We start from the raw sequence: 16064 nt of genomic DNA on the forward strand, positions 1-16064 counted from the left end.
ACTCATACCATACCATACTAACATAACCAAACCTAGACATATGCGACCGGTTTAACATCCAAATCTGGACCATGAGAGCTGCAAGGGTACACTACAACACCGTTTCGAGCAGCCGGAAGAGACCCCCATCGACCTAAACGAGGTTCCTGATTAATTAAATAAAAGTAAACTATATAAGCATAGGGATATGATATGCAATGGTTAAAGTTTGAAAGACAAGGATGTTGAAAATCACATTGCCATCTCCAGCAACCAAAAACTTCCCGGATTTCGCAAATGCCAAAGAATTTACGTATCCAACCTAAATACGATAATAATAATATCAGACCATTTGACAAATCTAAGATATGACACATATATATACTTACCAATGGGAGGTCAAAAAGTGGTTGAATGCCTTTAGCGTCTTTTTCAATTTCCCACAGACGGACGACACCATTACCAGCTCCTGATGCTGCAAGATCGCTGCCTCTACATACAGCAACAGAACTAACCCAAGAACAAGCAGACGTGTCGCCTACAGTTTCAGGAACATGATCCAGAGTATTTGGAGTTGATAAATTAGAGTGAGCGTTTTTAATAATATTAAGTGGTTTCTTTCTCAATACACTCCAATGCTCAATACTACCATCATCTGAACCCGATAAGAATTCATCATTATTAATAAAACAGCAGCACTCTAATGACGATGCAGGAGCACGAAACACTAGCTGAGACTCCTCAGGAACCTGTTTTCATAACAAATATTATGAATAATTGAAAGCGGATATTGCACACAATATAAACAGACAATGTGCCTTTTGATTACCTTCCATAAGTGCATGGTCCGATCACGAGCAACACTTAGCACACGTTCTTTTCTTAAACAATCTATAGATAAAACATGACTTTGGTGACCAAATAATGTGGTTATGTAACATCTGTCTTGTGCGTTCCAGATTTTAATCGTCCTATCATATGAACCAGAAAACAGTTCTGAAGTCCCTTGCCTGAAAGTCAAGCAAGAAACCGGACCTTTATGACCCGAAAAAGCCTGCAAAAATCCCAACTTCTTGCATATTACAATTATGTAGAAATGGCCAATATTTGAAAATAAATAAAATTTACAAAAGCAAGCACCTGAATATGCTTGCGTGTGCGTGTGTCCCATAAATGAATATCTCGATCAAAGCCACCGCTAGCGAGATACCTTCCATCAGAAGTTACAGCAAGAGACAAAAAATGATGTGTAGCACTAGGATCAAAATATGTTTGTGCTGTTGTTTTGCCATGATCAACATCACACTGAATAATAGAACCGTCTTTCGATGCTGAGAATACTTTAGAATCATCCTCTGATAAAATAGCTGCGGTTACAGACTGTCTGTGTTTCACTAGAACTTGAAATCCTCCTCCTACTATGCTGCTAGTGTTAGGATCTTGAACCCTAAATTAATTAAACTAGGATTAGGATCCTGCGCTTCGCTGTGGGACCGTTAAATTGACAAATAAACATAACTTAAGACGTTAAACCATTAAACCGTTGCAAGTCGAAGGGAAGTTAGTTTGTATCAAGTTACGACATCGAAACTAAACAAAAGAAATAAACTCGCCATTGCCAAAACACAACAAACTATCATATGCAGAACCAAAAAAACCGGCACGTTACAGCTGCGAACCAACTCAAATTCGGATAGTATCAGCGGTGCCAACACAAATTCGTAAACATGATCTAGTAAGCCAAAAAAATATATTTTAAGGTGAGGTATTAAACGTTGAAACACAGATTTAAAACCATGCAACGATGAAATATTTTTATATCATGAAAAAAGTTTCGGTCATTGTAAAGACGAACTATAAAAAATATGAAAACAAAGTCTAAAAAAATTGTTTAACCGATAAATAAAACATGTAAAACTGACAATTGTCCAAGTTTTGTGTTTAAAATATAGTTTGATAAATATTTTAATTAGTTGAAAAATAAAAGTAAAATTAAGAAAATAAAACCATTATTATTATTTATAAAATATTTAAAAATTAAATAGTAAATTGAATAGTTAATTTGTGAGTATGATTCAATCCTCCTTTTAATATATATATATATTAATTTAGTTAATTATTTATATATTTTTTATATTTTTTAGTAATAATATTTCATATATTAAATAAAAGGAGCCAGTTACAACAAAGGTAGTTATTAGAACAGAAGGTGGATAAGCGGACAACAAGCCGCGACAAAAATGTTACCTTGAAGCAATCAATCTGCAAACACGTCCGCTATCTTCAAGTTGCTGTTCCTTAAGCCTTCGTGCAACCAAAGAATCACTATCTCCGTCCTCTTCTTCTTTACCATCAAATTCAATCCTCCTTCTCTTATTATCCAGAAGTATTAAATAAGCTAGTCGCTTCCGCATCTCTGCCGTAGTCTCCTTTATCTCCAACAACGGTACTCGTTTGTCCGGCTTAGTTTTGTTCAAGTTTCTACGATTCATCATGATTGCTAGGCTAGGCCAGGGGGGTACGTGTACGTACGAGTTCAATTAGGGTTTATTTACTGGAATGGTATGTGTACAATATATGATCCTAGATATAAATAAAGCCAAGCCCGTAATTGTTAAAAGAAGCAGCAGCAATCATTCCTGGGATTCAAGCCCATTATATTTGTATATTTGTGACAGTTCAAATTAACATATCCATGCATAGAATTATTCTTACACAACCGTAAACATTGTTATTAGATATCTTAAAAGCAACAATTGTCTACCCAATTCTAAATAGAGAAAATATCATATAATAGTAATCAAATTTAAAAAATGTTTTAATTGGGTCACTCAAGTAAATTTACCTCAAATCGGGTCAGTAAATCTTCAAATCGAGTCTCCCCGATTTTTTGTGTGTGTTAAAAAACCAATGGAAGATAATATTGTGTGTGTGTGTGTGTGGGGGGGGGGGGGGGGGTTCAGGATTTGCTATATAAATAGTTAAATTTTAAAAATTAAAAAAAAACGTTAAATATATTAAAATCAGCGCCAACATCAAATAAAAGAAAAAAAGATATTTTATGTGAAACAAAAAAGATAAATGCGAAATATAATATGTAAAACCTTGAATTTAATAAAATATTGAAGTCGAGTTACTTAATTGGAATATTTTTTAAACTCGAGTGACTTAATTGAAAAACTTTTAAAACTTGGTTACTATTATATGAAATTGTCATTTCTAAATATTATAAACTCTATAGTTATATTTAATGTTGAACAATATCATTCGAATAAAACCCTACTCATGCTTTATTACTCAATATCCTCCAAACAAATCCCCAACTCTTATAAGATTATCCGTAGTGGATGGCCTTATTGGCGTTGTGGGTGGAAAACGCCCCCCTCCCCCATCGCGCTTTTTCTTTTGCCGTTTTGGGTTTAGCGTTTTGTACACAACGTGAGGGCATCGGCATTTTGTGAGAGAGGGAGAGAAAAGTTTGTAAATATTGCGTATGTGTTATATAACTGGACACGTTTGTGAGCCTTTATAGGCTTTTCTTATATACTATAATTATTTTAGACACTTGTCATGTATATAAGAAAGCATCAACTATGATATTTTAAAAAAGATATACCGATAAGGGGTAGGCATAACAAGATCCATGTGAACTTTTCTAGCTTTCGATAACATAGTTTTGGCTTCCAACGAGATATTTTGGACAAGTGGCGGTTGATGGTGAGCTAAAAGCCTAAAAATCCCTTCGAGTAAAGGCTAAAAAGTGAGGTTCTAGGGTGAATTGAACAATTTGCGAATTGTCTGGTTGGTCAAATGAACATTTTGGTCGATCTTGGTTGATCAAACGGACATCTTGGTCGTTTCCCGCTTGGTTATGTCACATATCTCATTAGGCATATTAACGCCATGCAACTTTGTTTCATATTGTTACACACATAGTCATATTATTCAAACCATTATTCATATAGTACATGCATCATTATTCAAACCTACGATGACAAAGAAAACCACACCTTATTAAAGCCCGAAGCTTCAATCATCGAAGCAACATCATGATTTATGAGAAGTTCTTTGATTTTAGTGGCAATAAAGGCCAGGGAAGGCATCGAATCTCTTGTGTGTTTAGGAATTTGGTCATGAGCCGAAAAAGAGTAAATATGCGTAAACCAGCCAACAATAGCAGACTGCATGGTATAAAATCTCCCTGGAGACAAGAAAAATGTCATGAAAAGACAATATTCCAAGAGATGCACGTAGGTGTTGATTGACATGCACTTGAGCATTGAAGCATCTCCTAAAGCTGCCTGCAACTTTTCGGCAACAAGATGAGTGTTGTTTCTAAAACCACCATCCAAGTATTTCTCAAGAAAAGACACCCACAAGGGACTCCAATTAATCTGTGTGATTACACGCTTGTAAAATGCCATGGGATTTCTAGAAGAAAGACATACCATCACCACCCACCCAATAGATCGATTCTTCATGCGATCCCCCTGGTGAGTTATATGGTGAACAATCTCCTCAAGCAAGCTGAAAGATAAATCAGTCTCCCTCAAAGATATCAAATCACGAGAGACCGATCTTCGCCAGTCCAACGGATAAACTAGATTAACATAAGGCTTGCACATTGATAGAAAGCGTTTGGGCTTAAGGTTAGCATACTTACAGTTTAAAAGAAACTTGTAAACCTCAAAAATGTGCACTAGAGAAGTGCCTTAACGAAACAGTGAACCGGTTGACCTTGAACAGTAATTATACAGGTTTTCAAGAGCTTCGAGCACCTCTATGCTCACAGAGAACAGTCACGCTGCCAATAGGACATCATAGGAGACACCAATTCCTTGATGTCCACAGTTAGTGACTCCCTGCCCTTATGACGACCGCCAACACCTCTGATCCAGTCGGCATTCTTTTCGACTAACATGTAATCGGTTTCACCTTTTATTCGATGCATCCAAAACCCAAAATAATCTAACACAAAACCAACATAGGCCTCCTTATTCTAGATTGGTTCTTCTTTGTGGAATCTTTCAATGCATTTGAAAACATCCAAGATAGATTCCACCCATAGATTCCAGATTCCAGTAATAAACTAGGGTTCTAACTAAAACTCGGTTCTGGGAAGCCATGTCCTCGCAGTGCTTACTTATATCAATAGGTAAGTCAAGCTCCCAACTATAACTTGAGGATGCCAAACGGGTATGCCGATCCAACATTTTTCTTTTCGGAAATATTCTTCCCCTTAAACTCTTGTTTTTTTGGAAAACCTCCAAATTCTTTTTGAACTCGGGAATGTTGCACCTCGGTTCAAAGAGTAGCTTAAGCTCACAACAAACTAATTCATAGAAATCGTCGGAGCACGTTTTTGCAAGCGACTTTGCTTGTTCACAGATAGCTTCATTATGACCAACCGTTTTTTCCCCTTCACCCACAATGAGCTATGGAAGATATGCAAAACTAATAGACTTGTTGCCAATTTGGCACGTCCAGCCTTCTCCAAAAGACCAGCTTCTTTTAAAACATCACCACCCAAAGACCTTGTCAACTCAATAGCCTCGAGAAAATTACCTGACTCTTCTTCCAAAATCAAAAGGCCATCAAGGCAACCTAATGACTCTAAGAACACACGCTTAGATTCCATAGAAGATAACCAACAAATATCATCATGGATTTAACATCTTTTTGCCTATGGTAATCACGGGCGCCATCCTCCAAAATATTTTGTTCTAGTTCTGTACATTCAACGTCACCCTTCTTTTTCCATTGTTGTATAAACCGCAATCCTTCATCAAACAACTTCCTTTCTATGCAAGCCGATAAGCACGCAGGGAACTTACCTCTTTTCGCATACGCTATGGCTGCAAAAATACAAGAGATCGAATGAGATGTGGCTCCTTTTGTAAATATTGATTTTTTTGTAAATCAAAATTAATGCTTATAAAGATGATGTTACCTGCTTTACCAAACAACCCCAAATCAAAATAACATGAAGCAGCAGACTCATGTTTCTTGATAGACTCAAACAATGTTGCTGCTTCCCAAACACAATCTATAGATGCTTCAGGATTTGTTCCTCGCACTAAATCAGCCTCTACTATAAAACGGGAAGCTTTGGCAAAAATACCCCGTTCTTCGTCCGCAGCCTTTTCAAAACATCCAATCGCAGCATCAAAAAGTTCCTCACTCAAACACTGAAAACCATACAATGATCGATGATGAATTTAAAGCTTATAAGTGAGGTAACAAACAGAATAACAATTAACTAATAAGACAGCTGACCTGAATGCCACGCTCACACCAGTCTTGACCATGCAAGTGAAACACTATAAGAATCACAAAATATATATGTATATTTAATCTCTTTATGACTCAAAAAGAATGGAGCTGACCTCAAATTCAAGACCCTTGGAATCTGGTATAGTAAAAACAAGAGCCCCCTTTCCAATATATTTATATAGTTCTGATTTTTTAACCTCGTCACGAACAAGAACTACCTGATCAGCTCCTAAACCAACTTCTTCATCAGTCTCTTTGCCACTAAAGAGTTTCACAAGAGCCTTTTCATTGTTATTGGACTCCAACAATACAGGATTATTCCCGCACACCGAACTTCTCTCTGGCTCCAGATTGTTGATTCTTTGAGGAAAATAATGGTAGATAAGGTTTATGACACTCTGATCTAAGTTCAGAATACCCGAGTGAGTCCTAAAGTTTTGTTTCAGCTGCGGAATCTTAGATACACGCCCTTGGTCTTCCTTTTCAAATGCTAGATTCTCTGTAAAACATCGACCGAATATCCTCATTGGCGCCATCCGTATCGGCTAGAAATGAGAAGTTAAAATCAAACGATATGAGTTCCCGCGGACCTCCACCGTTGACACCTCAATTGTCAAACCGCGCAGGACCCAACTTAGATGGGCCTCGGAAGAAGGATCCAACTTAGATAGGCCCGGGAAGGAAGTTTGAGACGGAGAGAAGAATATAACGAAGTAGAACACCCTAAGCAAGACGCATCATTCAATTTTGCGGAAGCACGTGACGAAGGTCAGAAAAGCCCATTCGCAATAGATGATGAGGAAGAAGACCCGGTGATGTGGCTGATGAGGGAACAAGAAAGAGTTAGTAGAGAGTACGAAAGGAAGGTGGAACAATTGGCTAGAAAACTGGCAAAAGGAATAACCCCGCGAGCCATTGTCTTCTCGAGAGATTATGCGAAATCATGTGATAATGAGAGACATCCTCGCCGCCGCGAACACGAAAAACTTGAAAGCCACAAAGACCAACAGAAGAAACAAGGCAAGAGCCGAGAAAGGTCTCCTAACTTAAGTCGAGTGGCTAAGTCAAGAAAAACGCGTGGGAAAAGCCCGGAACTAAAAAGTGGAAGCTATGGGCCTGAAAAAAGGCAAGGTGCACCTTGGATTGAACTCGACGAATTGCGTTTTGCCAGATATCTTTTTTTGTAGAAAGATAAAGCCCCGGATCGAGAGACCAAAAGCGAGGGAAAAAACATCTGAACTATTATCCTGACGTGGATGTGGATTTCTCAAAACCCTATAGGCCAAAATCTTTTGCAGGAAGGTCGAAGTTCGTACAGAAGATAGCAGAGGCTCCGCTGCCTTCTAACTCAAAACTACCTTTCGCGGTAAGAAAGTATGATGGAATGACCGACCCAAGTGATCATCTGCAAAGTTTCATATCAGCAGGAGGGGTGGCCGGATGGTCATTTCCCGTATGGTGCCATATGTTCGCCCTCACCCTCCATGGCACGGCCAGGGAATAGTTCGAAAGACTCCCAGAAGGCCAAATCATGAGCTTCGAGGACCTGGTAGCTAAATTCTCCCTATATTCCAGTCAACAGCGGATGCACACCCGCGATCCCGCCAACATACTAACCGTGTTTCGCCGAGACAACGTTCCATCGAGGATTTTATCATGCGGTTCAACACGGAAGGCCTCAAAATAGGTGTGGTGAGAGAGGACATGATGAGAGATGGTTTCCGCCAAGGAGTGCGGAGTGATGACCTCATTTGGTTCCCGTAGGGAGAGATGGCATGCCAAATTCGTGTAACGAACTCATGAAAGCAGCCAAAGTATACGCTGACACTGAAAAATCTTTATGTGGGCAAGGGTATCCCAAAGCTGAGAACAGAAATGAATCAAAGGCATTCAAGAATATCAAAAAGGAACGAGGGTCAATATGGTCTAGAATCCAACCCTCGACTGAAAACGTCAGCTCAACCACCAGCCCCTCGACCACTGATAGTAAAAAAGCAAAGCGATCGAAGCCGGGGATACAAAAACAAAGAATGGACCCCACCGGCGAAAACTCCGTCCCAGATATTGTCGATGGAGAATGTCGACTTCCGGACACCTAAACCGATATTCAAGAGAAAGAATTTGGATTAATCAAAGTACTATAAATTTCATAAAGATATCGGTCACAATACAGATGATTACACAAACCTGAACAACGAAATCGAAAATGCGATGAAATACGGAAAACTCGAACACTTGGTCGTAGAGGCCAGTAAACACGCTAGAAACCAGGGCCCAACCGTCCCCCAAGAAAACAGATAAAAAATCTGGGCACACACATGATACAAGGCGGACTAAACAAGAGTGCGAAAAGGCAAACACCCAGTAGTGAAGCCTAGAAAGAAGAGCTAGTAATCTTCCCACGGATCAAGGGAGGACCATGCCTGACATAGCCACTAATTATCACGGGTTTTGGAGGTGGAACCTCTAGGTGGTAACGCACCTTGTGCCACTGCTTGGTCCGTCAGTTTGTGGGCTATTCGGACCGCTTGCTGAATTTTAGCCAGTTTGGAAGACGTCACCATACCCTGAATCTGGGGTACCAAACCATCGATATACATCTCGATTCTCTTACTCGGCGGGTCAACCATCCGTGGACACATCACCGCTAGTTCGTGGGAATGGGTGGTGTAGGCTTCAATCTCAGAACCTACCATCTTTAACGCCCAAGATTCCAATTACGGCTTCGAAATTTCCTCTCTAGGACAATACTCTCCTCGCATCATCTTCTTGAATTCTTCCCAGTTCATAGCATTTGCCAATTCCAACCCAAGAATTTGCACATTAGAGTTCCACCAGGTGAGGGCGGAATCTTGCAATGTTCCAGCAGCAAACTTGACCCTGCTGGCTGGTGGACCGTTACACATCTCGAAAGCTGACTCTGCCTTCTCGGCCCAACGCAGGAAACCTATGGCTTCCATCAAATGAATTAGGCTTGCAGTCTAGGTAGTTCTTGAAAGTATAAACTCCGGCTTGACCTCTGGCTTGATTCTGAACGTGTGCAGCTAAAGCTGCCGCCGCATGGTCATTCAATGAGTTTGGAGTTCTGCTGCGGTTAGGTTGATGTTACCGCGACCATGACCAGCGTTTCTTCCAGACATCTAGGTGTTATCATCCTGAGATGTCGTTGCCTGAGAACACGTCCGAGTGTGCATCCTCCTCAGTATCTTCATCGGGTTCTTCCTCAGGTTCTTCTGCTTCCGGGGCAATCTGCGCCCCTAGTGTGTCGCAGCGGGCTAGAGCTGTCGCTGCAAGGGCTCTTGCACTAAAAATTTGGTCACGCAAATCTATCATCTCTGCTTGCATTTTTCTCATTATCTTCATTTGTTGATCGTTAGCCTCCTGCGCTTCCTTCATAGCCGTTGTCAAGCGGGAAATTTCCTCCCTAGCCTCGGTTTCATCTCTTATCAATCCGGAAACGTTCGCTCTCGCCGAGCGCATAAAACCCGCGTCACGCTCTAAACAGGAAACAACAGCTGCGAGAACACGCTCTATTGGTTCGGTTATGGGTGGTAGGGTGTTGGGGTATGCAGGACGGCTCGGGTGAGGTAGTGGGGGAACTTGCTCGCGGTAAACCATACGCCTGATCAGACTCGGGTACCAATCCCAGCTAACGTCGTCGTCGTGCATGCCTCCAGATAGGCGATACCTCTTCGGTGCAGGGGCTTCTAGTTCCGGGGCTACTCGGGGTGGCGACGAGGTAGGTAGCTGCGGTTCCTTTCCATGGGCATGAGACATCGGGTCGGATGATGATGGCGATGGCGTCGACATCCTTACAGGATAAGTCGTGTATGGGTTACGCGCGTACGAATGAATGAGGTTAAGAGATAAAGAAAATGAGTAACTAAATATATATCATATCTATATACTTATATGCAGTGCGTAAGATCATAACTAATGGGTCGTTGCGGTTATAGTCTAATATGCATGCAATTCTAGTTCGCTATAACCTGGCTCTGATACCAATCTATCACACCCTCAAAATCCACTAACGGAGTTTTACCGTCAGAGAGTGTGAACTAACAGGATCGGAATCATTAGTTATAATCAACACTATGTTCAAAGTTTTCAAACCACGAACATTAAATTTAAATAAGTGCGGAAGCGTAAATCATAAACCAAGTGTTGCATCACGCAGGACGACTTAAAACCCAATTAATAAAAGTTTAAAACAAGTTTTTCAAAACGATGGTATTCAATGAATGCATGTTCCTATACCGCGCGCCCGCCTCGGCTACTCATGAAGCGTAGCTGCTCATCAACTTGCAATTCGTCCAAAGAATTGCTTGGGTTTCATCGGAAAGGCATTTATTCAAATTGGATACATGGAATACATTATGTACGCTACTGAGTTCCGTTGGTAAATCCAGTCGGTACGCTACCGGACCAATGCGCTCAGTTATCCGGTAAGGGCCAACGTATCGTGGATTGAGTTCGTTTCGCTTTCCGAAGCGAACCACACCTTTCCAAGGTGAGACTTTGAGTAATACTTGGTCGTTCACTTGAAATTCAAGAGGCTTTCGGCGCTTGTCGGCGTAACTCTTTTGGCGATCTCGTGCTGCTACCATGCGGTTTCGGATTTGGACAATCTTTTCATAGGTTTCAAGTACTAATTCTGTACCAGTGATTTGGCTATCACCCACCTCTGCCCAGCAGAGAGGTGATCGACACTTTCTTCCGTTCAAACGGCGCTGCTTTAATGCTTGCGTGATAGCTGTTATTATACGAAAACTCTACCAAAGGCAAGTGAGGTTCCCAACTTTTTCCGAAATCCAACACGCATGCACGCAACATGTCTTCCAAGGTCTGAATGGTGCGCTCACTTTGCCCATCCGTCTGAGGATGGTATGCTGTGCTCATATCAAGGCGGGTGCCTAGTGCACTCTGTAGTGACTTCCAGAAGTGCGAAGTGAAATGGGAATCTCGATCAGATATGATTGAGACAGGCACTCCGTGTCTAGACACTACTTCTTTCATATAGATGCGAGTCAGTCTTTCCATTTTATCTGATTCCTTGATTGCTAAGAAGTGTGCAGACTTAGTCAACCGGTCAACGATCACCCAGATGGTATCGCATCTCGTTGGTGTTTTGGGTAATCCCGTGATGAAATCCATGGAAATGTGTTCCCATTTCCACGTTGGAAGTTCCGGTTGTTGTAGCAGACCAGATGGTTTCTGATATTCTATTTTGACTCTTGCACAAGTCAAGCATTTGCTCACGTAGGTGGCAATATCGGCTTTCATGTTTGGCCACCAGTAAAGTGCCTTCAGGTCGTGGCACATTTTATCTGAGCCATGGTGGATGGAATATCGGGACTTGTGTGCTTCGTCCATCACTAGGGTTCTCAACTCTCCGTATCGAGGGACCCAAATCCGGTTTTCGAAATATCGGACCCCGTCAGATTTGGTTTCAAGTTGCTTGTTCATGCCTCGCATGAGTTCTGATGGAAGATTATCGTCTTTCAAGGCTTCGAGTTGCGCATCGCGAATCTGATCGGGTAAGTTGGCGTGAATCGTGAGTTGTAATGCTCGCACTCGTATAGGTTTATCGGTTTCTTTTCTGCTGAGAGCATCGGCCACTACATTGGCCTTGCCAGGGTGGTACTTGATGGCACAGTCATAATCCTTAAGTAGCTCGACCCAACGACGTTGTCGCATGTTCAGCTCCTTCTGATTGTAGATATGTTGGAGACTCTTGTGGTCGGTGTAAATGGTAAACTTGGTACCATACAAGTAATGCCTCCATATCTTAAGAGCAAACACCACAGCTCCGAGTTCCAAGTCATGGGTCGTGTAGTTGTAGGTTCCCAGCCGGAACTACACGAGATATCGCGTTCTACGTAGGTGCGGAATCCCTACGTAAGACGTTACGAGTATAGAAAACAATACGAGCTAACACACGATACGATAATCAAACACACGTTGTATTTCAACCGTAAACACGTGATACTATGATCACTGAATACAAACTCTCTGACTCGAATACACGAATGAACTGGAATTCTTAATAAATAAGCCGTAAACAAAACAGCTTATATAGACACGACAACTTCGCCTGGCATGTTCAGGCGAAGTTGTCCCTAACTTCGCTTGTCTAACAAGTTCGCCCATATCAGCGAACTTGTTAGCAACTTCGCTTACATACAAAACTCAAATCTAACTAACACGATTACAGACACTCGACACTGAACTACTGACATCATGCACCAACAGTAGTTCTTCTCGTGAATCCGTAGTTGTCGAGAGGCATAGGCTATAACTTTCTCGAGTTGCATCAGCACGCAACCGAGACCTTGTATCGATGTATCACAGTGCACTTCAAAGTTTTCCGTTCCTCCGAGAAGGGCTAGGATAGGGGCGCTACAGAGTTTGGTTTTCAGCAGTTGGAAGGCAGATTCCTGCGCGTCACCCCAATTGTACCTAGTACCCTTGTGAGTCAAAGCAGTGAGGGGTTGAGCAATATTTGAAAATCCCTCGATAAAACTCCGGTAGTAGCCGGCCAGTCCTAGGAATTGTCGCACCTCAGTCGGAGTCTTAGGTGCTTCCCAGTTTTTGATGGCCTCTACCTTGCCGGGATCGACATGGATACCATTCTCATTGATCACATGTCCTAAGAAGTGAACCTCGCGAAGCCAAAATTCGCATTTCGAGAGTTTGGCGTACAGTTGTTCCTTCTTTAGCAATTCTAGGATCAACTTCAGGTGTTCTTCATGGTCAGCCTTGTTCTTGGAGTAGATTAGGATATCATCAATAAAAACAATTACAAACTTGTCGAGGTACGCCTTGCATACTCTGTTCATGAGATCCATGAATACGGCTGGTGCGTTGGTTAAGCCAAAAGGCATAACTGAAAACTCGTAGTGACCGTACCGAGTTCTGAAAGCCGTCTTTGAAATGTCTTCTTCGCGCACTCTTAATTGATGTTAACCAGATCTCAGATCGATCTTCGAGTAGTAACTCGATCCTTGCAGCTGGTCGAACAGATCATCAATTCGGGGTAAGGGATAACGGTTCTTGATCGTCACCTTGTTCAGCTCTCGGTAGTCGATGCACATGCGGAAAGTCCCGTCCTTCTTTCAAACAAATAAGACAAGGGCTCCCCATGGTGATGAGCTAGGTCGGATAAAACCTTTATCCAACAAGTCTTGCAATTGAGTGGACAACTCCTGAAGCTCTGCCGGTGCGAGCCGATACGGGGCTCGTGCTATGGGTGTTGCACCGGGGGCTAATTCAATTTGGAACTCGACTTGTCGAATAGGCGGGAGTCCTGGCAAGTCCTCCGGGAAAACTTCCGGAAAATCTCGCACAATCGGTATGTCTTCAATTCGCTTCTCATTCGTGGGCTTCTCTACAATATGAGCTAAAATCGCTGGATGACCCTTTTGTAAATATTTCTGCGCCTTCATGAGGGTGATGATGCTGGTGGTCATGCCGCTCTTCTCGCCCTGGATCGAAATGATTTCGCCGGAAGGGGTAGTGATGTGGACTATCTTGTCGTGACATATAATCTCCGCTCGGTTCTCGGATAGCCAGTCCATGCCGACAACGACATCGAAACTACCAAGTGTAAAAGGTATGAGGTCGATATCAAAAGTATGACCCGACAGTTTCAACTTACATCCCGCTAGTACGTGAGTTGTTTCTATAGACTTACCATAGGCTAATTCAATAGGAAACTTAGCATCTAACGGGGTTGGAGTTAAGTCTAAGAGTTTACTAAAGGCTTCCGATATAAAACTCCTATCAGCTCCAGTGTCAAACAAAACAGAAGCAAAACAGTCGTTCACAGGAAACTCACCGGTAACCACATTCGGATCGTTGCGGGCCTGGCCCGACCCAATGAGGAAAGCTCTACCTTTACCACTGCTTCCGCCGCTGTTGCTGCCTCCATTGTTCTCATTCTGCTTTAGTTTGGGGCAATCCTTCCTGAAATGACCCTCTTGACCACACTCGAAGCACCCTTTAGTCGCCGTAGGCTGTTTAGGAGCACCCTTTTGCCGCTAGGTCTCCCCTACAGTCTTTGGCCTGATGACCCATTTTTCCGCATCTCAGACACTTGATACGGTCGCATGAGCCAGCATTGTGATAGTTGCACTTGTTGCATTTCGGGTACTTCCCAGCATAGCCACTCGAACCCTGTCCGCCACCGTTGTTGTTATTGTTGGAACCCTGATTATTGAAGTTCCGAGCGAGTTCGGGTTTACGGTGGTGTTGTTGCTGTGGGAGGTTCGATGATGAGGACCTGGTGTTGTCAAACTTTCTCTTTCCATTCCTAGAGTTGATGTTGTTGTTTTCATTGCTTGTGTTATCACGGGTTTTGGAGGTGGAACCTCTAGGTGGTAACGCACCTTGTGCCACTGCTTGGTCCGTCAGTTTGTGGGCTATTCGGACCGCTTGCTGAATTTTAGCCAGTTTGGAAGACGTCACCATACCCTGAATCTGGGGTACCAAACCATCGATATACATCTCGATTCTCTTACTCGGCGGGTCAACCATCCGTGGACACATCACCGCTAGTTCGTGGGAATGGGTGGTGTAGGCTTCAATCTCAGAACCTACCATCTTTAACGCCCAAGATTCCGATTACGGCTTCGAAATTTCCTCTCTAGGACAATACTCTCCTCTCATCATCTTCTTGAATTCTTCCCAGTTCATAGCATTTGCCAATTCCAACCCAAGAATTTGCACATTAGAGTTCCACCAGGTGAAGGCGGAATCTTGCAATGTTCCAGCAGCAAACTTGACCCTGCTGACTGGTGGACCGTTACACATCTCGAAAGCTGACTCTGCCTTCTCGGCCCAACGCAGGAAACCTATGGCTCCCTCAGTTCCATCAAATGAATTAGGCTTGCAGTCTAGGTAGTTCTTGAAAGTATAAACTCCGGCTTGACCTCTGGCTTGATTCTGAACGTGTGCAGCTAAAGCTGTCGCCGCATGGTCATTCAATGGGTTTGGAGTTCTGCTGCGGTTAGGTTGATGTTACCGCGACCATGACCAGCGTTTCTTCCAGACATCTAGGTGTTATCATCCTGAGATGTCGTCGCCTGAGAACACGTCCGAGTGTGCATCCTCCTCAGTATCTTCATCGGGTTCTTCCTCAGGTTCTTCTGCTTCCAGGGCAATCTGCGCCCCTAGTGTGTCGCAGCGGGCTAGAGCTGTCGCTGCAAGGGCTCTTGCACTAAAAATTTGGTCACGCAAATCTATCATCTCTGCTTGCATTTTTCTCATTATCTTCATTTGTTGATCGTTAGCCTCCTGCGCTTCCTTCATAGCCGTTGTCAGGCGGGAAATTTCCTCCCTAGCCTCGGTTCCATCTCTTATCAATCCGGAAACGTTCGCTCTCGCCGAGCGCATAAAACCCGCGTCACGCTCTAAACAGGAAACAACAGCTGCGAGAACACGCTCTATTGGTTCGGTTATGGGTGGTAGGGTGTTGGGGTATGCAGGACGGCTCGGGTGAGGTAGTGGGGGAACTTGCTCGCGGTAAACCATACGCCTGATCAGACTCGGGTACCAATCCCAGCTAACGTCGTCGTCGTGCATGCCTCCAGATAGGCGATACCTCTTCGGTGCAGGGGCTTCTAGTTCCGGGGCTACTCGGGGTGGCGACGAGGTAGGTAGCTGCGGTTCCTTTCCATGGGCATGAGACATCGGGTCGGATGATGATGGCGATGGCGTCGACATCCTTACAGGATAAGTCGTGTATGGGTTACGCGCGTACGAATGAATGAGGTTAAGAGATAAAGAAAATGAGTAACTAAATATATATCATA

General features: G+C 42.9%; 1 protein-coding gene across 1 annotated transcript; it reads right to left on the reverse strand.

Moving 5' to 3' along the window:
• Nucleotides 1-32: 32 nt before the first annotated feature.
• Nucleotides 33-2474, reverse strand: LOC143554381 (U3 snoRNP-associated protein-like EMB2271). Its single transcript, XM_077044149.1, has 6 exons — nt 2227-2474; nt 1120-1426; nt 809-1033; nt 369-728; nt 236-301; nt 33-146 (listed from the first exon to the last, which is right to left on the reverse strand). The coding sequence occupies exons 1-6, from the start codon at nt 2472-2474 to the stop codon at nt 33-35; spliced, it is 1320 nt and encodes a 439-aa protein (XP_076900264.1).
• Nucleotides 2475-16064: the final 13590 nt, after the last annotated feature.

Source organism: Bidens hawaiensis, unplaced genomic scaffold, assembly GCF_021521415.1.
Source record: "Bidens hawaiensis isolate Kalapana, Puna unplaced genomic scaffold, B.hawaiensis_p1.1 tig00017670_1, whole genome shotgun sequence".
In the NCBI taxonomy this organism is placed as follows: Eukaryota; Viridiplantae; Streptophyta; class Magnoliopsida; order Asterales; family Asteraceae; genus Bidens; species Bidens hawaiensis.

Bases quoted from the DNA above. Each gene is read 5' to 3' on its own strand.
- LOC143554381 (XM_077044149.1), bottom strand. From the start codon at position 2,474: ATGATGAATCGTAGAAACTTGAACAAAACTAAGCCGGACAAACGAGTA. The intron at 1,427-2,226 runs GTAACATTTTTG...TAATTAATTTAG, and splicing joins TGCAGATTGATTGCTTCAAG to GGTTCAAGATCCTAACACTA. The intron at 147-235 runs GTGATTTTCAAC...TTAATTAATCAG, and splicing joins TGGTTGCTGGAGATGGCAAT to GAACCTCGTTTAGGTCGATG.